General features: G+C 35.4%; 1 protein-coding gene across 4 annotated transcripts in view; it reads right to left on the reverse strand.

Annotated features, from left to right (window-relative positions):
• P4HA1 (prolyl 4-hydroxylase subunit alpha 1) overlaps positions 1 to 22,611 on the reverse strand; it is an 88,362-nt gene that overhangs the window by 59,406 nt on the left and 6,345 nt on the right. For 3 of the 4 annotated variants that reach the window (XM_007095702.3, XM_007095701.3, XM_042960533.1), the window contains exons 2-5: positions 12,689 to 12,796; positions 10,840 to 10,936; positions 9,087 to 9,238; positions 6,047 to 6,184 (exon numbers count right to left, since the gene is read on the reverse strand). In XM_007095702.3, the coding sequence (XP_007095764.1) occupies positions 6,047 to 6,184; positions 9,087 to 9,238; positions 10,840 to 10,936; positions 12,689 to 12,764 (463 nt within the window). In that variant the 5' untranslated portion in view covers positions 12,765 to 12,796. Of the gene's footprint in view, positions 1 to 6,046; positions 6,185 to 9,086; positions 9,239 to 10,839; positions 10,937 to 12,688; positions 12,797 to 15,109; positions 15,131 to 22,611 lie in introns of those variants that run through there. The other variant, XM_042960532.1, reaches the window with a different exon arrangement.

A 22,611-nucleotide genomic window follows, 5' to 3' on the forward strand; every position in this document is an offset into this window, starting at 1 on the left:
CATCTCCATGTGGCTTACAAAGCCCTTCAAGAGATAGCTTCTGCTTAACTTATCTAGCCTCTCTCTCACTACTCTCATAAAACCAAACTCCCATCCCTACACTCCATACACTCACCTCTTGAACAAACTACTTGTTAATATAACTGATATAATACACTCTCTCCTCTCTGGCCTTTATACACATTCTCCCTGTTTGGAATACTTTTCTCATGCCTACACTTTTCCTCAATTTCCTGGTTAATCCCTTGTCTATTATATCCTAATTTTTAATGTGTCTTCCAGGAAGCCTTCCTTTATGCCTCTTCTCAAGTGCAGAATTAGGTTTCCTTCTATGTGCTCCCATGGTATCCTAAATTATCCTCACTCAGGCATTCATCATACTATATCATAAGAATGTAAATATCCTAAGGGCAAGGAGCTGTATTGGTCTTATTCATTATTGTATCCCTAGAACCGAACAGAATGGTTGGTACATACTATATAGTTAATATCTATTAAACAAATTGATGTCTTATACCAAAAGCCAATGTTTGTTGTTGTTTTTTTTTTTAATATTTATTTTTGGTACACAGACAGAGTGCAAGCAGGGGAGGGGCAGAGAGAGAGGGAGGGAGACACAGAATCCGAAGCAGGCTTCAGGCTCCAAGCTGTCAGCACAGAGCCCGAAACAGGCCTTGAACCCACAAAGCACGAAATCATGACCTGGGCCAAAGTTGGACACCTAACAGACTGAGCCACCCACATGCCCCAAGCCAATTTTAAAAAATAGTTATGATCTTATCAGAAGTGTTAACAATGTATAATATTGGTAGGAATAGGAAATAATGGAACTATGTTCCAGCTTAATGGAGATTTTATCTAATATTGTTGTACTATATTCCCACTTGATATTCACCCCAAATAAAGAGAGATGAGCAAGAAAACATCTTAACAAGTAACTCTTCCCACTGTATATTCTCACCATGAAAATGAATTTCAATATGAAGACAGAAGTAATTTATTTCTCCAGCTGATAATGACAAGGAGATAGTAATGGTAGTAAGCCATATACTCATAGAAAAAGTGAGAGAGAGCATACATAAAATATTATGTGAAGTTAGGTTTCAGTAACACAAGTAAAACTAGCAAATTTTTTAATTTGTGGAAATGAAACAACACATTCTTAAACAATCAATGGAACAAAAAAGAAATCAGAGAAAATTAGAAACTACTTAAAAACAAATGAAAACAAACACACAACATACCAAAACTTACATGACACAGTGAAAGCAGTGTAAAAGGATGTAATGTAAATGCTTACATTAAAAAGCTAGAAAGATCCCAAATCAATAACCTAACTTTACAACTTAAGATCTCAAATCAATAACCTAACTTGTACAACTTTACAACTAAGAAACGAGAAAAACAAGAAAAAACTAAACCCAAAGCTAGCAGAAGGAAGTATTAGAGGTAAATTAAATAGACTATAAAAAAAAATAGAGAAAATTAATGAAACCAGGGTGCCTGGGTGGCTCAGTCAATTAAGCATCTGACTTCGGCTCAGGTCATAATATTACAGTTCATGAGTTCAAGCCCTGCATGAGGCTCTCTACTGTCAGTGCAGAGCCCTCTTCAGATCCTGTCTCCCTCTCTCTGCCCCTCTCCTGCTCACATGTAGACATGTGCACATTCTCTCTCAAAAATAAACATTAAAGAGAAAGAATGAAATCTGGCCATTTGTAGCAACGTGGATGGAACTGGAGAATGTTATGCTAAGTGAAATAAGTCATACAGAGAAAGACAGATACCATATGTTTTCACTCTTATGTGGATCCTGAGAAACTTAACAGAAGATCATGGGGGAGGGGAAGAAAAAAAAAAGTTAGAGAGGGAGGGAGTGAAACCGTAAGAGACTCTTAAAGAACTGAGAATAAACTGAGGGTTGATGAGGGGTGGGAGAGAGGGGAGGGCGGGTGGTAAGCACTGAGGAGGGCACCTGTTGGGATGAGCACTGGATGTTGTATGGAAAACAATTTGACATAAATTTCATATAAATAAATAAATAAACATTAAAAGAAAAAAAGAAAATTAATGAAACCAAAAGTTGGTCCTTAGAAAAGATCAACAAAACTGATAATCCTTTACTTAAATGAACTAAGAAAAAAAGTGAATATTCAAATTACTAAAATAAAAAATGAGGGATGCCTTGGGGCGCCTGGGAGGCTCAGTTGGTTAAGCGTCTGACTTCAGCTCAGGTCATGATCTCACAGTCCGTGAGTTTGATCCCCGCGTCAGGCTCCATGCTGACAGCTCAGAGCCTGGAGCCTGCTTCAGATTCTGTGTCTCCCTCTGTCTCTGCCCCTCCCCTGCTCATGCTCTGTCTCTCTCTCTCTGTGTCTCAAAAATAAATTAAAAAAAAAAAAAAAAAAGGAGGGATGCCTGGATGGCTCAGTCGGTTGAGCATCCAAACCTTGATCTCATCTCAGGTCATGATCCCAAGGTCATGGGATTAAGCCCCAAGTCAGGCTTCATGCTGAGTGTGGAGCCTGCTTAATATTCTCTCCCTCCTTCTCTGCCCCTCCTTCCCCCCTGAAAAAATGAAAGAAGGAACACTACTTCTGATTCTACAGAAACACAAAGATTATAAGAGAGTAGTATGAAAAATGTACATCAACAAACTGAATAACCTAGATGAAATGGATAAATTCCTAGAAACAAAAAGCCTACCAAGACTAAGAAAGAAATAGAAAATCTAAATAGACCGGTAACTAGTAAGGAGACTAATTCAGTAATCAAAAGTCTCCTGACATAGCAAAGTCCTGGACCTGATGGCTTCAATGGAGAATTCTCCCAAACATTTAAAGAACTAACACTAATCCTTCTCAAACTTTTCCAGAAAATTGAAGGGGAGAGAATGCTTCCCATTTCATTCTATGAGGCCAGCATCACCCTTACACCAAAACCAAAGACTGTACAAGAAAACTACAGACCAATATCCCTTACAAACATTGATGAAAAATCCTCAATGAAGTACTGGCAAACAGAATATTAAAAGGATAACACACCATAACCAGGGGAATTTATTCCTGGAAAGCAAGGATGTCTCAACATATGAAAACAGATCAATGTAAAACACATTACAGAATAAAGGGAAGAAAAACACATGAGCACCTCAACTGATGCAGAAAAAACACTCAACAAACTAGAACTAAAAAGAAACTACCTAAACATAAAAAAGACATACTTGAAAAATCTACAGCAAACATATGCAATGGTGAAGGACTGAGAGCTTTTCCTTTAAAATGAAGAACATAAACAAGGATGCCCATTTTCACTCCTATTCAATTTAGTATGGAAGCTCTAGCCAGATAAATTAGGCAATAAAAAGTGATATAAAGCAGCCAAATTGGAAAAGAAGAAGTAAAATAGTCTCTCTTTGCAGGTGATATTATCTTCTATGCAGAAAACCCTAAAGACTACACACACACACACACACACACACACACACACACACAGTTAGAGCTAATAAATAAATTCAGCAAAGTAGCAGAATATAAAGTCAACACACAAAACTCAGTTGCATTTTTACATACTAACAATGAATAATCTGAAAAGAAAACCACTAAAATAATTCTAAGAATAAAATAGTTAGGAATTAACCAAAGAGGTGAAAGACATGTACAATGAAAACCACAAAATGTTGCTGAAATAAATTAAACATAAATAAATGGAGATACATCCTATGTTCAAGGATGGAAAACTTAATACTATTAAAATGGCAATAGTACCCAAACTGATATACAGATTCAATACCATCTCTACCAACATCCCAATGATATTTTTTGCAGAAATAGAAAAACCCATCCTAAAATTCATATGTAATCTCATGGGATACTCAAAACAATCTTGAAAAAGAATAGTCAAAACAATCTTGAAAAAGAACAAAACTGGAGAACTCAAACTTCCAGATTTTAAAACTCACAACAAAATTACAATCATTGAAACAGTGTGGTATTAATATGGCGTAAAGACAGGCATACAGACCAATGAAATAGAACAGGAAGCCCAGAAATAAACTCTCACATATATGGTCATAAACTTTTTGACAAAGGTGCCAAGACCAATCAGTGGGGAAAGGACAGTCTTTTTAACAAATGGTGCTGGAAAAACTGGATACTCACATGCAAAAAAAAATGAAGTTGGATGCTTACCCTAACACCATTTGTAAAAAATTATCTCAAAATGGATAATGGACCTAAATGTAAGACTAAAACAATAAAACTTAGAAGAAAACATAGGAGAAAAGCTTCATGACATTGGATGAGGCAATGATTTCTTATATATAACCAACCCCAAAGGCATAGGCAACAAAAGAAAAAATAAATTGGACTTCACAAAAATTTAAAAATTCTTTGCATCAAAAGACAGTATCAACCAACTAAAAAGGCAACCCACAGAATGGGTGAAAATATTTGTAAATCATAAATCTCATAAGGGATTAACATCTAGAATATATAGACAACTCCTAAAATAACAAAAAAACAATTAAAAATGGCAAAAGGCTTCAATAGACATTTCTCCAATAAAGACATACAGATGGCTACTAAGCACATGAAAACATATTCAACATCACTGATAATGAGGGAATGCAAAACTACAATGAGATATCACCTCACACCCATTAGGATAGCCACTATCAAAAAAGGAGATAATAACAAGTGTTGGAGAGTAGGTAGAGAAATTGGAACCCTTATACATGTTGGTGGAAATATATAATGGTCTATCTACTATGGAAAATAGTATGGCAGTTCCCCAAAACACTAAAACAGAATTTGACCCATAGGATCCAGCAATTATGCTTCTGGGTATATATACCTAAAGAATGAGAGGCAGGGTCTCAAAGAGATATTTGCACACCCATGTTCACAGTAGCATTAGTCACAATAGCTAACACATGGAAGCAACCAAAGTGTCCTACTGATGCATAAAGGATAAGCAAAATGTGATTGTGTGTGTGCGTGTGTGTTTACACAACATACATGTTGCATTATTATTCAGCCTTAAAAAGTAAGGAAATTCTGACATTTGGTATGACATGGATGACCCTTGAGGGCATTATGCTAAGTGAAATAAGCCACTCACAAAAAAAAAATACTGTATGATTCCAATTATATGAGGTACTTAGAATAGTCAAAATCATAGAAACATAAAGTAGAATGATAAGGGGCACTTGGGTGGCTCAGTCAGTTGAGCGTCCAATTCTTGATTTCAGCTCAGGGCACAATCTCACAGTTCCTGGGTTGGGGCCCACAATGGGCTCTGTGCTGACAGCTCGGAGCCTGCTTGGGATTCTCTCTCTGCCCGCTCTTCTATGCCCCTCCCCTGTTTGCTCGCATACTCTCTCTCAACAATAAATAAACTTAAAAAATAGAATGATAGGGCTGGGGAAAATAGCAAATAGGGAGTTATTACTTAATGAGTACAGAGTTTTAGTTTTACCAGATGAAAGAACTATGGAGATGGATGCTGGTGATGGTTGCATAACAGTGTGAATGTACTTAACTCCACTAAACCACACATTTAAAAGTGACTAAGATGATAAATTTGTCATTTAACTTCTGCACAACAAAAATTTTAAAGCAAATTTGAATGAAATCAGCTGTAACCTAAAAAAAAAAAAAAAAGGTTGTGCCAAAAATGGGAAAAAGCAGGATGTTCCATATTACAGAACCCTTTAAAAATCTGTATACACCAAATATGTCTTGGTTTTTAAATTAATGAACATATAAACTTTGACTATCAATTGCCTTATAACCACATATAACATTAGATGTTCTAAAGAAAAACATGACTACATAAGTTTAGTTCCTGTAACATTAAGCTTTCACAAGCTAGAAACTTACAACTCTTAAGTCCTAGAGAAACAGAGGGTTATTTGGCATAAAAGACTGTGAAATAAACTAAAGTTAAAAATCTTAAAATACAAAAGATTTTTTAGATTAATGTTCTAATGGACTGAATGGAGCAACCAGGTGATAAGTGTTTTATAGACTAAAAGAATTCTTACCTGGAAGATTACCCTTTGAGATGGTGTCTGTATCCAAATTGTAGGTGTCCTGGAGACGCAACAGAGCTTTGGCTGCCCCAACCTGATCTTCATCATTAGGGAAGTACTGTCTCTGAATGGTTAGGTTAGAGATAAAGCCTTGAAATTAAAAAAAAAAAAAGAAAAAAAAAAGGAAAACAAAACAAATACAAAAAGAAAAAAAAAATGACTAGAACCTCACAGACTTCCAATCTGCAATATACAGTGTTTATAAGGATTTTTCAAAATTCATTTTATTATAGTTTTCTACCATAACAAGTTCCACATGCTCAACAGGGAAAAAAAAAAACAAAACAAAAACAAATACACTAAGATTTGAAATACCTCTAACTTACTCAATCTTCCCAAACCCTAATGTTGCTTAAGTAATCTGAAGTCATTGCATAAATCCTATCTGTATTAGGTAAAGATCAACATGATAACTGAGTTTTTAGTTACACAACATAGCTTCCACTAAGCTTGAAAAATGGGATTCACAGATTTGAAAATGACATCCACTGGCAACCAATTATACTTTAAAAAAAATTTTTTTTTAATGTTTATTTATTTTAGAGAGAGAGAGAAAGAGCACAAGTGGGTGAGGCACAGAGAGAGAGGAAGACAAAAAATCAGAAGCAAGCTCCAGGCCCGGAGCTGTCAGCACAGAGCCCAACGCAGGGCTCGAACTCACAAATCATGAGATCATGACCCTGAGCTGAAGTCAGATGCTCAACCAACTGAGCCACCCAGGCACCCCAACCAATTATACTTTCAAATAACAGATTGTAAGTAAAATATATGCGCTTAAAGAAAGTTCTATTTTGGGGGCACCTGGGTGGTTCAGTTGGTTAAGTGTCTGACTTCGGCATAGGTCATGATCTCACGGTTCGTGAGTTCGAGCCCCATGCCGGGCTCTGTGCTGACAGCTCAGAGCCTGGAACCTGCTTCCGATTCTGTGTCTCCCTCTCTCTACCCCTCCCCTGCTGATGCTCTCTAAGAATAAACATCAAAAAAAAAATTTTTTTTAAATAGACTTAAAAAAAAAAAGTTGTATTTTCTTCTTCCATGTGCCACACACTATATAAATTATGTAAATATGTAAAGTTTGGTGGAATTCCCTGAGGAAGAAAGAGATTTTTAATAATATATTTAAGATCAAGTGAACTAGTTTATTAAAATATATTCAGATCTGTTAAATTATTGAGTATAGTGATCAACCAAGATTTGCTCTATATAGAATCTGATCTTAATATTAAAAGGTTTTATATAAAATATAACAAAATCAAACTAACAAACTAATTACTGATAACTATATAATGCCTAAGGAGAATGGGTGCTAAATACACCCTTAAGGTTAAACCAAAACCAAAACCAAAACAAAATTGATTTAAAATTTTAATATGTGTCAGCATTTGCAAATAAAAGTTGGTTATGGGGGCACGTGGGTGGCTCAGTTGGTTAAGTGTCCGACTTCAGCTCAGGTCATGATCTCACAGTTTGTGAGTTCAAGCCCCACATCAGGCTCTGTGCTGACAACACAGAGCCTGGAGCCTACTTCGAGTTCTGTGTCTTGCCCTCTCTCTCTGCCCCTCCCCTGCCCCTGTTCATACTCTGTCTCACTCTATCTCTGTCTCTCAAAAATAAACATTAAAAAAATAAATAAATAAAAGCTAGGTATGAAACTTCCCTTCCCTCTCATTTACTTATAATCAACTATGTGTACTTTGATCAGCAAAAGGCCAAGAATTTGTGCAAATGAACAACTGGCTAGGAGAGGGCTAAAGTTCTCATCAAGCATATTTTTTATTTTTAAAACCAACTCAGTCACAATGTCCACATGGGATTTTACAAATTTTACAATTTTCTATGACCCAAAACAAAATCCAAGAAGTTACTTAAATCCTTTCCAATAAAAAAGAGAAAAAATATACGCATTATAGAATTAAGGGATGACTACTACAGATTAAAATGTCAGTCTCAAGGTTTACCTTATAAAATAACTTAAATCATAAAGGTCACTACTTGAGAATTTTTTTTAATTAAGCGTGTGTGTGTGTGTGTATACACATACGTACATGACTTTAAAAATATTCTCATGGTGCTATGTAAGAGAGCAACTAACCACCAGTATTTCCCTCTTACCATGAAGAAATTTTCACAAGTGCTTGCCTTAACTTTTCTTTCCAAGGTTTTCTGTCCTATGCATAATGGTTTATTGCTCACAAACACTTGTAAGCACCCTTAGAGTATTTTCATTTGCATAGCTAGCTCTGTTTTCATCCTCTTTCTCCCTTTTTTTTTCATTCCACCTTTAGTCACTGAACAAATATTTGAGCCCCTACTCTAAGCATATTCCCTCCAGTTCTTAAACTCCAGACTTAGTTTTCTGTGTCTGTTACTAAAATATCTAAAATACCTCAATACTCCAACTACAATTTTATCGTTCAATTAGAAAGACCTTCATTGTTACTGTTCGCAGCCTTCGTTTTTAAATTTACTGTTCAGGTAAAACAATTCTAAACTTCAAAATACTATGTGGAAAATAACTAACACTTTTCCTTATAGTACCACTCCCAATATATTAAAAATTGATTAGAAGATAGAGATTTACCCATAAATTTTTAAAGTCTGAAGCTAAACCTTTTCATTTTAGGAATTATTTCATTTAATTAATTATTAATTATTAATTTAATAATTATTTCATTACCTTCAGTAATGAAGCTATATGCCAAATAATTCATTTTTATAAACTTCAAAGCAAAAAGCACCAATAACACAAATTACTTTTTTTTAGCCTGAAGTTTTTTTTTTTATTTGTTTTTATTCCCTTTTTTTTTTAAATCAAGGAATTCAGGATCTAGACTAACTTTAATTAAATCAGACACACCCTGCAACACTTCAATTACAACACTGAACACTTGATGTTCTGGGAACTGAATTCATCACTATTGGCATTTCCACAGGTGGCACCAATATTATCTTACTTTTTTTTTTGGCTCATTATTCTTACCATCAGACTTACCATCTGACGTATCCTTAAGGACCAGATTCTCCAACTCACTCCATTCAGTGTTCAGACGTTTCATTAATTTGAATGCATTTACAGGATGCCCAACAAATCCTTCTGGATCTTTTGTCGCTGTGCTAGTTAGTCGATCTAATTTCTCTGCCCATCTGGAAATGTAAGACATATAAATGGAGCATACATACACTTAATAAGGAAGAACACAATTTAGTAAATCACTCAGAAAAAGAAAAAAGATGAGATTAGAGGCTTTTGAGTTAAAACTGTATTTAAAAAATTCTTTTTAGGGGCACCTGGGTGGCTCAGTTGATTGAGCATCAGACTCCTGATTTTGGCTCAGGTCATGATCCCAGGATCTTGGGATCGAGCCCCATGTTGGACTCCATGCAGAGCATGGAGCATGCTTAAGATTCCTTCTCTCTCCCACTCTCTGCCCTTCCTGAACAGTGCACAACATGCACTCACGTGCACTCTCCCTTAAAAAAAGAATTATTTTTAAAACAAAATTATAGGTTTTTTAAAAAGCAAGGCTGTTATGGATAAAATCTAGCATGGTAGAATCAATATAAGGCCTTTCTTGTAGTTTTGCTTCTCTCAAATGGTTACAGTAAATGGAACTTATCTTTAAGTGACTGGAGGGGCACCTGGTTGGCTCAGTCGGTTGGGCGTCTGACTTTGGCTCAGGTCATGATCCCACAGTTCATGAGTTCGAGCCCCGCGTCGGGCTCTGTGCTGACAGCTCAGAGCCTGGAGCCTGTTTTGGATTCTGTGTCTCCCTCTCTCTCTGTCCTTCCCCCATTCACACTGTCTGTTTCTCAAAAAAGGAATAAATGTCAAAAAAAAAATTTTTTTTTTAAGTTACGACTGGATCTCTCTAGCAAGAGTCTAAAAATACGTCTCCCCACAAGTCCTTAAATCCGAATAACTGATTATTATTATTATTATAAATTCTGTTACATGTTCATTTAAATCAAACTTGTACAAAAATTCTACATTCGGTATCTAAAAACTATATTTTATCTTATTTGTTTAATTTTGAGAGAGAGAGAGAGCGAGAGAGAGAGAGAGAGAGCACGCACACACCAAGCACAAGTGGGTTAGAATGACAAAGGAAGATAGAGAATCCCAAGCAGGTTCCACACGCAGTGCGGAGCTACATGCAGGGCTCAATCCGCATGACCCTGGGATCATGACCTGAGCCAAAATCAAGAGTCAGACACACTCAACCAACTGAGCCACCCAGGCACCCCAGTACCTAAAAACTATACTTTAAAACGAACAAAAACTGAATAGTCAGTTACTCACTAAACAAAAGGCAGGAATTCTCAGGATTAACTATAACCTGAGTCAATTAAAAATAAATTAGCATTTAAGGAAAAACCGTATCAATTAATACTAACAATACTTATCACTATAATCTCTAGAATGGAGCCATAGCAATGAAGAATAGAATTGGAAAACTGTTCCAGAAGATGACTTGATTAGGGAGATTAGAGGAAGACAGAAGAAATTAGCAACCATTTTTAGAAATTGTCAGTCAACCCATAGCCATTTATATCCTTATCTCAATCCACGATCCCCTACCCGAACTCTTGTCCCAGGCCTAACTCTTATTTTTTGCACTCCTATGTTAGTCATTTCAGCTGGCTTTTTAAGACAAATGGCTTCCACTTCCACTCAAAGAATGTTTTAGCTCTAGAGGGAAAACATCCAGGTAGAGTCAGAATCGTAAGTAGAACACTTTGCTTACTTTTTTATTTGTTCTAATTTATCCTCTTCTGCCTTAATATAGTCTTTCAGGGAAGTCACCAGATCTTTCTCTGTATGGATCAAATCAGTCATCTGACCTAAAAGGAGGAGAAGGAAAGGTCATCAAATACCTGCATTGATCAGCACAAGTATTTTAGAATAATTTAAAAATGATCAAGAATGCTTCATTCTTTGAGAAGATTCAACTAGCATTAAACACAGATATATTGGAGAAAATATGTTTTTTCCTCTTTTTTTTTAACCAGATAAAGACAAAAACTTTCTTTTTTCTTTTTTTTTTTTATTAAAAAAAAATTTTTTTTTTAAGTTTATTTATTTTTGAAACAGACAGAGACAGAGCATGAACGGGGGTGGGTCAGAGAGAGAGGGAGACACAGAATTGGAAGCAGGCTCCAGGCTCTGAGCTGTTAGCACAGAGCCCGACGCCGGGCTCGAACTCATGGACCGTGAGATCGTGACCTGAGCTGAAGTCGGACGCTTAACCGACTGAGCTACCCAGGCGCCCCTCTTTTTTCTTTTTTTAATGTTTATTTTTGAGAGCGAGAAAGAGAGAGGGACAGAGCACAAATGGGGGAGGGGCAGAGAGAGAAAGGGAGTCACAGACTCAAAACAGGCTCCAGGCTCTGAGCTGTCAGCACAGAGCCTGACATGGGGTTCGAACCCACGACTGTGAGATCATGACCTGAGTTGAAATCGGACACTTAACTGACTGAGCCACCCAGGTGCTCCAAAGACAAAAACTTTCTAATCATATGTTCCAATTCTAGTTTTCAAGCTACTTCATTTTGCAAATTGGACCATAATGGCAAATTGTTTCTTCGTCTAAAATTTTATTTTTAAATTACAAAATAACACTACTTTTTTCTTCTTCCCTACCTCTGCTCTCACTCTTTGTTCTTGAGACTAATTAGAATTAATTTTTTATTCAACAAAAAGTATACAGGGGGCGCCTGGGTGGCTCAGTCGGTTAAGCGTCTGACTTCGGCTCAGGTCATGATCTCACAGTTTGTGAGTTTGAGCCCCGCGTCAGGCTCTGTGCTGACAGCTCAGAGCCTAGAGCCTGCTTCGGATTCTGTGTCCCCTCCTCTCTCTGCCCCCTCCCCTGCTCACACTCTGTGTCTCTCTGTCTCTCAATAATAAATAAACGTTAAAAAAATTTTTTTCTTAAGTATACATAAGTATACTTCACAAACGAAATTCAAATCATCTGTGTTTAGTTATTTATAATGGGATAAGAAGACTCATTATTTTATATCCCGAAATTAGGTGTCATAAATATAACGCTTTTGTTTTAGTTAGCACTACAATCACATAAGTGTAGAACTGGTCAACAGGATGAAAGAAAACATCTCACTAAGGCAGATGAAGTATGCATATAGGAAAACATAAAAGGATACATATTAAACATGAAAAATATTTCTGGGGGAAAGACATGTGGAGTTCATCATACATTCTATGTACTTTTGTCTGTTTCTCCTTTAACCAGTATGTTATTTTTGCAATACTTTTGTAATACTGTGTGTTAAAAAAAAGACTAAGTATGTATATTAAGTTATTTGTTGAGTGGACTCACTAACAAAGAATTTTCTTGGTATTCTTTTCTAAATTTTCATAAGTTTCTAACCTGAAAATGTACTGCTTTTGTAATCAGAAAAAAATGTAAAGAAAAAGTTAAATTTTAAAAAAGAGAGACTTGGAAAAGGGAAGGGACTGAGGCATACTTCAGTCTCTAAGAATACACTGTATTTGTTTTTACTGATCTAAAAACACTAAAAAATGGAAAAATTTACATGCAAAAATAATACAAGCCAAAAAATAGTAAGACTTACCAATTGAAGTAAAAAAGCCTGGATGGGCCAAAGATTGGGGAAGTAGAATCCCTACAATTAAAATATACCAGATCATCTTGGAAGACTTAATTTTTCAGGTTCACACACCTACAAGAGAAAATATGGCCATTACAAAAAAAAAAAAAAAATAGGGTAGGAAAAGTTCTCAATCTATTTTTCCTATGAACAAATTGTAAGTCAGACCCTAAGGTTGCCCTAGATTGTTATTAACTCTTATAAATTGATTTAACAATTTAATAAAAGCAACTATCATTTTTCTTTTTTTTTTAATTTATTTTTATTTATTTTTGAGAGAGAGATAGCAAGCAGGGGAGGGACAAAGAAAGCAGGAGACAGAATCCCAAGCAGGCTCTGCACTCTCAGCACAGAGCCATATGCGGGCTTGAACTCCCAAACTGTGAGATCATGACCCGAGCCAAAGTCAAGAGTCCGATGCTTATCCAACTGAGCCACCCAGGTGCCCCTATTTTGCATGTAACTAGAGTACTAACTTTATATTTCATGTTAAAGAAAAATATAAATGACAATTTATGCTTAAAAATTCAACCCGAGTTTGTTTTCTCCTTAGTTACTACTATAATTAGATTAGATAATAGCACCTCTTTCAGATAGCCTGAAAAATAAGTGTTCTCTGTGATCTACATCTAAACCATGAATTTCCCATAAAATATACTTCATTAAAGTAACTTAATTTAAATATTACTAAAATACTTTCTAAAATGTTAGAATATGTTTTAAAGGGGAAAAAAAAGGTTTCAGAGCCACTGATTAATCCTTCAAATTACTAACTTGTTTCATCTTTTTCCCACATGCCTTTAAATTTTAAAATAAATTTAATTAAAAGTTATAGATTTGGGGGCACCTGGGTGGCTCAGTAGAATAGGTGTTAGCTCTTGACTTCGGCTCAGGTCATGATCTCATGGTTTGTGGGTTCGAGCCCCACGTTGGGTTCTGAGCTGGCAGTGCAGAGACTGCTTGGGATTCTTTTTCTCTCGGCCCCTCCCCCATTTGCATGCTCTGTCTCTCTCTCTCTCTCTCTCAAAATAAACTTAAAAAAAAAATAAGTCAAAAAAAAGTTGTAGATTTTAGGGTGATGAAAACGTTCTAAAATTAACTGGTGATTGATAGTTGAAGAACACTGTAAAAGTACTAAAAACCACTGAATCATGACCATTAAATGGGTGAATTGTATGGTATATGAATTATATCTCAATAAAGCTGTTATTTTTAAAAAGTTGTACAGAATCCAAAAAGAATAAACAGACCTGTAGATTTAAGCTAGTAATTTCTCTCAAAGGACCTTGTGTTGAGGTTTTTCTATCTACTGTGTTCTATGTAAAAATTCTTAGCCTAGTACATAGCTGTGGATTTTTTTTTTTTTTTAACTTGGCAGCAAACCCTTTCTTTCTTTTTCCTTTGTCACTGGTAGCACTGACTACTAGAATGGATTCTTCATGGCAGGTGCAAGTACCAACTATTCAGCAGAAACATTTACCCTTCTTTCCCAAATGTCCTGATAGCACTCTTTTCTTGCTCCCCCACCATCACATACATGGACTTTTAAGTCCTCCTTATTACCTTAGAAAAGAATCAGTTACTATAACAGTACCTTTTGCCTCAGTAACAGGCTCGCATTTGTTACTCTTCTTGTCACCCTATTCTTCTGAGCAGGCACCTCTGACTCTTTCCAAGTGACTTCACCTAAACCAACAGGTTGAAGTTCACATTGGAAAGCTCCCTATTCGGCCAAAAAAAAAAAAAAAGGAAAACGAAAAAACAAACCTACTTTTTCCTTCTTGAAACTCAATAAAAAATAGATCACCACAAAAACTGACATTCTGGAAGTACTCCTAAGTCTCCTCCCTTAAGTTTGCCACAAACTTCCAGAACCACACAGTAGTGAAATACACTGCTCTCTTGGCTACTTTATAGTAACTCTTTGGGAAGGCTTCTAGAATGCAGCAGATGCAGACACTTCCTCCCCTGGGCTCCTGCCAAAGCACAAGGCTTTTTCAAACTACTGAGCTGTCTGAAGAGTCTAGAATCTTCTCACTGTTTACACAGATTTCAGCCATAATTTTCTTCATGAATAAATGTTATTTAGAAAATACAAATGCTTTTGCTGTACTAATAGAAGGCTAATCAGAAATGTTGTCTAAACGTTTAACTCTGATAGGGAAGTTTAGATTTGTCGGGTAAGAGGTTATGATTTTTTCATAGCTAAAATAGATTTTGTCACTAAAATTCTTTGTCATCTTTCACTGTCCTTAAACCTCTCAATGAATCAAGAACTATTCGTCTACAGATATCATCAAAGTTTGAAAACTACATTTTAAGAATGATAGAGCTTACATAAAAATTCAAATCATTAATCAAATGAAGAATAAATTATACCTTTACCTTACATCATGCTGCAAATAAATTCTAGATGGATTAAAGAGCTATAATCAACAAAAAACAACAAAAAGAAAAGTTACTGGATCTCTAAAAAGAGAATTTCTGAACTTTAAAAATGATACAAACAACCTATCAAAAGACAGATGGAATTTAAATATGCAAAATAATCTAGGCTCGTATACATTTTAAAAACCTATAAACTACAAACTAGGAAAATAAAGAAAATAGAGCTCATTAAAGGAGCTCATACAAATCAATAAGACCACTAAGATATTAATAGAAAAGTGGATTAAGAACACAGAAAGTCACAAAAGAAAAACTAAAAATAGTTAAACAAAAAGTTCACTGAGTAATCAAGGACTTTTTTTTTGTCCTTCAAATGAATAATTAAACAAATTTAACAAATTCACAATTAAAAATATTGATGGTGCTATATATATATATGTCAAGGAACTTAAAATGAGTATGTCCTTTAACTTGTGAATTTAAATAAAAACACAAATTTTAAAAATTAACAAACTCACAGTCATTGCTGGTGAGAATGCAAAATGGTACAGCCATCTTGGAAGACAGTTTAGCAGTTTCTTAAAAAATCAGACATACTCGTACCATACAATTTGGCAATTGTTTCCCTTTGTATATACCTCAAAAAGTTGAAAACTTATGTCCACACAAAACCTGCACATGGATATTTACAGATTTCTTCATAACGGCCAAAACTTGGAAGCAACCAAAATGTCCTTTAGTAGGTAAATAGATAAACGTGGTATACCCAGACAATGGAATATTATTCAGTGTTAAAAGGAAATGAGCTATCAAGCCATGAAGAGACATGAAGCAATCTTAAATGCGTATTACTAAGTAAAAAAAAAAGCCAATCTGAAAAAGTTATGTACTGTATTATTCCAATTATATGACATTCTGGAAAAGGCAAAACTATGAAAACAATAAAAAGATCAGTGATTGGGAGATGGGAGGATGAACAGATACAGCACAGAGGATTTATAGGCAGTGAAAATACTCTGTATGATATCATAATGATAAACACATCATTTATTTTTGGACATACATTGTCCAAACTCACAGAACATATAATACCAAGAGTGAATGGGTAATATAAACTATGTATGGACGTTAGGCTATTATGATATGTCAATATAGATTCATTAACTATAACAAATGTACCATTCTGGTGGGGGATGTTGAGGCTACACATGTGTGGGGGTAGGGAGTATATGGGAAATTTCTGTACAGGTTCTTTGCTATGAACCTAAATTGCTTTTAAAAAATAAAGACTTAAAATAAATTAACATCATACAACTCTAACCCTGGTGGAATCTGTATTGAATGAGATTAAGTTTCCACTACTCTGACAGAAAATCATAAATAAATACTGATCAAAACAAAGAAAAAACTTACTATAATATGATCATAACTATGCATGAAAATATGCAGAGGAAATTCACCAAAATGTAGTTGTCTCTGGAAAGAACATTAGGTCATTTTTTTTCTATTTCTCTGTATTTTCCAGATGTCCCAGGGTATATTTACTTTCATAGTGACAATATACACAAAATAATAAACCTAAAACATCAACTCCCATACTATGTAGGTCACCCTACGCTTTTAATGAAGTGGTTAACTACTCTCTAATACAAAAAAGTAGCTAACAAATACTATCCACATTACAGCATGTTCCATATTCTAACTCTATATGCCTCCAGATTTCTCTCTCTGCTACAAAGATAGTAAGCTTATATAAAAGCAACCCAGATATCTAGCCATGAACTACAATGTCAGAGTAGTATACTTTTCTATTATCCTTCCTCCTAACAGACATATGATGCAGGCTAAGTCAGTCATTGACACATATTCCCACGAACATAACGTCTCAGAGGTGGACTTGTGAAATGGTAAAAAGCAGCTCCTTCTGGAGTTGCTAAGCTCATAGGATGCAAATTGGGAGCAACACATTATCTTTCCCACTTGTCAAAGACACCTAGGAACCCAATCTATAAACAGAACAAAGTCATGCAGAGATAATTCCAAGCTCCATAGCCCTGATTCTTCCAATTATTGCTTTGAATCTGTGAGCTACCCCAATAACATTCCAATCCAGCAAAGGAGCCTCTAAATTCCCTTTTTAAGGAATTTTAAGTTAGTTCAAGTTGAATTTCTGTCACTTACAATGGAAAGTTCAGACCCACACAGCATTACCAAACTACCATGCCAACTTAAACTAGTTAATAAAAAGGAAGATAGCCCTATAGAACAGTAGTTCTCAAACTTTAGCTATATCAAAATCACCTAAAGGTCTGAGGTACTTAAATAATTTATACAAGTTCAGGTGATGGTGATATTGATGGTCTGGGGATCACACTTTGAAAACCACCAGATACAAACAAATCACACAAAAGGTGCTCTCCACCTTTAAGACAGTACAATTTTACTTCAACTTATTTTTTGAAAAATATAATTGAATTTCTAATTACTCTAGTGAATAGTCCTCTAATCTCTTTTAATACTACGTCCCATCCCCATTTTTTCAGAAACCTTAAGGGGTGCCTGGATGGCTCAGTTGGTTAAGCATCAGACTTCAGCTCGTCATGATCTCACAGCTCGGGAGTTCAAGCCCCGTGTCAGGCTCTGTGTTGACAGCTCAGAGCCTGGACCCTGCTCCAGATTCTGTGTCTATGTCCCTCTGTCCCTCCCCCGCTCATGCCCATGCACCAGCACTCGCTCTCTCTCTCAAAAATAAACAATAAAATTTAAAAAAAAAAGGAACCTTAAGTGACATGTTAATAAGCAAGCATATCTTTATCAATCACAGGTTTTTAAAACAATGGTTTCCTTACTTCTGATGTCTCATTTCCATTTACTTCCATCTCCATTCAGTTAACAGCTTGCAATGCAAATCATTATAAGCATCTAAGGGTCAAACATCCTAAAAGACATTAGGGTTTTATCAAAAATAGCAAGCTCAGTGGGTAAAACATGTGACTCTTGATCTTGGGGTTGTGAGTTTGAGCCCTATGATGGGTGTAAAGATTACTTTAAAAAAAAAATCTTAAGAAAAAAAATAGATACAAAAGTCTCCTGTTCTAAGTCCTAAAACAAGTTTGAAGTAGAATTTAAATGGGTTAAAGAGGATGCAAGGAAGGTAAATCTCAGCTGTCTAAAAAGACTAGACTCAAAAAAAAAAAAAAAGAAAGAAAGAAAAGAAAAGAGCAGGACCTGGGTGGCTCATTCAGTTAGGTTTCCAACTCTTGATCTTGGCTCAGGTCATGATCTCACAAGGCTCCACGCTGACAGCACAGACCTGCTTGGGATTCTCAGTCTCCCTCTCTCTGACCCTCCCTGCTCATGCTTACTTTCTCTCTCTCTCTCTCTCAAAATAAATAAATAAACTGAGAGAGAGAGAGAGAGAGAGAAAGAGAGAGAGAGAGAGAGAGAGAGAGAAAGAGAAAGAGAAAGAGAAAGAAAGAAAGAAAGAAAGAAAGAAAGAAAGAAAGAAAGAAAGAAAGAGAAAGAAAGGAAAGGAAAAGAAAGGAAAGGGGGGGGGGGGAGAAAGCCAAAGAGGAGTCAAAGATACAAAGATAAGTTTATATGGCCATAAAATTCAGTGCTGAAACACTACAGAAAAATTACAGATAATATTTTGGACTTGGTTAGATGGTAGGTTCATCAGTGTTTATTATCTAATTTGTATAACATACATGTACATAACACATAATGTTTAATATGTACGAATATTATATTTTAGAAACTATGAGGACAGATTTCTCCCATACTGTTTTCTAAAACAGTTTTCTAAACTGTATGGAAGAAATCTTTCTGGAAAACATATTCTCAGGTAAGCCAGGATAAAAACAAATAGCAAAGTGTAATATTTATCCAAAACTTTCCTACAGTCCTTCTCCCAGGAAAGTCCAATCCCATATAGTCACAGGTCAATCAAACCTGGGAACAGATTTTAAAGCAGTTCTACTACATTGTAAATATTTACAACTTTGAGTTATCAGGATTCATTGAATTGTACGTACAAGTTATTCAATGAGTTACTAGGAACAGGGTACCTGGCAAATAATTCTATTAGCCTTTCATTCTAACATTTTTCTTCCAAGAAAAAAAATTGCAACATTTTAAAAAGTTGGTCTTTCCCAGACAAATCATCAAAAATTAATAAGGCTGACTAAAGAATGCTTGATATTCTAATCTAAACTTTCTCTGACACTAAAAATTTTCCACGGGTCTCCTTGCATCAGTCTCTCCATACCTTCCGTAACTACTCCAAATCTTCTTTTAGAGGGCTCCAACTTAAGTTTACTTAACCTCATACAAATCCCACATTCAACTGTTGGTCTTCCTGACATCTGTTAGACTTTAATTTTTTTGACAGTTTTTATAGTCAAAAATTAGGTCTTCTTTTTTTATATAATTTTTTTAATGTTTATTTTTGAGAGAAAGACAGAGACAGAGCATGAGGGGTAGGGAGGACAGGGGGGCATGCAGAGACTGGGAGACACAGAATCCAAACCAGGCTTCAGGCTCTGAATTGTCAGCACCCAATGTGGGGCTAGAACTCATGAACTGTGGGATCTTGACTGGAGCCGAAGTCAGACCCTCAACCAACTGAGCCACCCAGGTGCCCCCAAATTCAGCCTTCTAATTTAGGCTATAACAATGTGGTATATATCAAGACTTGGCATGTCTCTTCCATATAAGCAAGATGGATTTTCTAAAACAACTAAGAGTACTTAACTAACAGAACTAAGTTACATTTCTGTTCTTCCCTATAATCCCTCTGGCAAATTGCCATTTGTTTTAACTTAACACCATGAATTCCAGTCATACTTCTGCTCCCAAAGAGAGTGAGCTACAGCTCTAGTAAATACAAGCTGACAGACAAGTGCTTTTATGGTTATGACCAACTTTTCTATCAAAAATTCAGAAATCATGTTAGCCTCTTTCCCACAGCTTTCTGTACTTGAGCAGTGAACCCAGTCATTGGCTTAATTCCAAATGAACAGCATTTTGAAATTTGATTGGAAAGAAGCTCTAAGTCAAGATCACCCTTAACTGAAAGTACTACACAGTCTGTCTTTTGGAGGTTCCTGCAAAATTCAGTCTTTCCAGTCAGAAAGAACCTGAGTATATCATTTCAAAAACACACACCTATTTTTGTCTGTGTGGTACTTCTACCGTGACTACTTTCTTCTGGAAACTGTCCCTTCTACCTTTTTTTTACTGCCCAATCTACCTTTAATTCATCTCCATAGTTTTATCAATCATGTTAAACAGCATGATACTTCTCCCTCACCAAGTGGCCATTCAAAGTTCTTTCCTGGAAATTTTGAAAATAAAATTGAGAAAAAAAAGGGCAGGCACTCTTTGAATGCGTGAATTATATAAAGCTCAAAAGTAACAGACCAAGTTTTGACATATGGGCCAAAAAGTAAATGAAATTTATCTAGAAAGAATAAAAAATGAAGCAGATATACAGAGAGAAAGATGGACGAGAGACAGAAGAAAACATTCTGATGTTCCAGATACTCTTGAAGTCTAATCACATTCCTAACCTCAATTGTTAAGACAACTCCCTTTCTTCACAATACTTACATGAATTCTACTGTGTGCTAGTATAAGTTGGGTTTCTGTTCAACCCAGAGTCCTAATTAATAGTTTCTCTCATTAACTCTACAGTTAATATTCTTATAGGCAAAATAAATAATACGGTAATTTTTTTTGGCCTGTTAGAAATCCAATAAGTGCCACTTCTGTACCAGAGATACAGAGTTTAGAATATTACTTTAATCCATTTTTTAAAAAATATTTAAATTGGAATTTGGATTCAAAATTGAATTTAAACTTGCTTTGTTTTCCTTTACCAGTATTCTGCCTCACATTTGTTTCTGTGATGGTTATATTATTACCTAGCAAGCACACCTGTGGTTGTGAAAATAGTACACCAAAAAAGAAAATCCTCAGTTACTAATGTACTAGATTTGCATAGGTCTTTTAAACAGTTCTAGTTTCCACCTTACACAAAATAACTAGGAAACATATAAGTTTCAAAAGTGAAATACGTATTTCACTTACACACCATGGAATATTACTTGGCGATCAAAAAGAATGAAACCTTGCCATTTCCAATAACGTGTATGGAACTAGAGTGTACTATGCTAAGCGAAGTCAGTCAGAGAAAGACAAATACCATATGATCTCACTTCTATGTGGAATTTAAGAAAGACACAGATGAACACAGGGGAAAGGAAGGAAAAACAAGATAAAAATGGAGAGAGAGGCAACTGTGAGAGACTCTTAAAAACAGAACAAACTGAGGGTTGCTGGAGGGGAGGTGGGTGGGAGGATGGGCTAAATGGGAGGGATGGGCATTAAGGAGGGCACTTGTTGGATGAGCACTGGGTATTATATGTAAGTGTTGAATCACTGGGTTCTACTCCTAAAACCAATACTACACTGTATGTTAACTAACCTAAATTTAAATAAATAAATTTAAAATAAAAGTGAATAAAATATATTATCAGTTTAAAAAAACTGAACTTAAACTCAATGTTTAAAGTTTCTGTTGCAACAACAAAAGTCAAGTTCTCCTAAACCAGAAACATTTTACAAATAAATATAGGCTGATGGAGAAAGTTTGAGCAAGAAATCAATCTTATTATTTATTATTAAAATGGTGCTATTCTTCAATGACTTTTAAACTGTATAATATACCCAACTATTTCAAACGCTTCAGTTAAAAATGCATAAATTTCCCAATGTAGGAAAAAAGGTCAGGATTCTTGTGTCCAGAATACAGAATATAAAAAATTTACCATATGTGATATTAAAAGCCCCCGAATTAGTAAGATTCATCAATAATGTCCACCTTTATTTGGTGGTCCCCTTAACAGGAAGCCAAATAAGCAGAAAAGGTATCAAAATATGAGGTCAAATTTGACCATCAGCCAGTAATTTAAAAAAACACAAGTAATTTAGATGGAAGGGTCTAAGAGGATACTTGACACATAGAAGACACTTAAGAAATGGTACTTTTGGATGTGAGGCAAGAATTTAAGAATAGATGGACTTGTTGCCGAAGATGTCTCAAGGGATGTCGAAAAAGAAAAGACTTGGTGAATGGTGGGAAGCCCAGGAAACCTCAATCCTGGGCTAAGACAGTGAGAAGGAACAAGTAGCCTAGTCTACTAGTAGACAGATGCAGACTTTCATAATTTAAGAATTTGAGTAGGAAAAGTGAACAGAGGCAGTGGAAGGGAAAAAGGAAAAGAAGCAACCATTAAATTATGCATGTTTTATTTGTGGCTTATAAATGCTGGTATTTCCAAATATTAACATAGTCTATATATTCTAACTTTAAGAAAGACCTTGCAGCATCTTCTCTTGGCTATATTAACTGGTTTATATTAATGAAACTGAGTATTTAATAACATAAATGTCAATAAATATTGGTTAAATTAAAAAACCAGCAGTAATATAAA

The sequence above is a fragment of the Panthera tigris genome, chromosome D2 (genome assembly GCF_018350195.1).
Source record: "Panthera tigris isolate Pti1 chromosome D2, P.tigris_Pti1_mat1.1, whole genome shotgun sequence".
NCBI classification, from domain to species: Eukaryota; Metazoa; Chordata; class Mammalia; order Carnivora; family Felidae; genus Panthera; species Panthera tigris.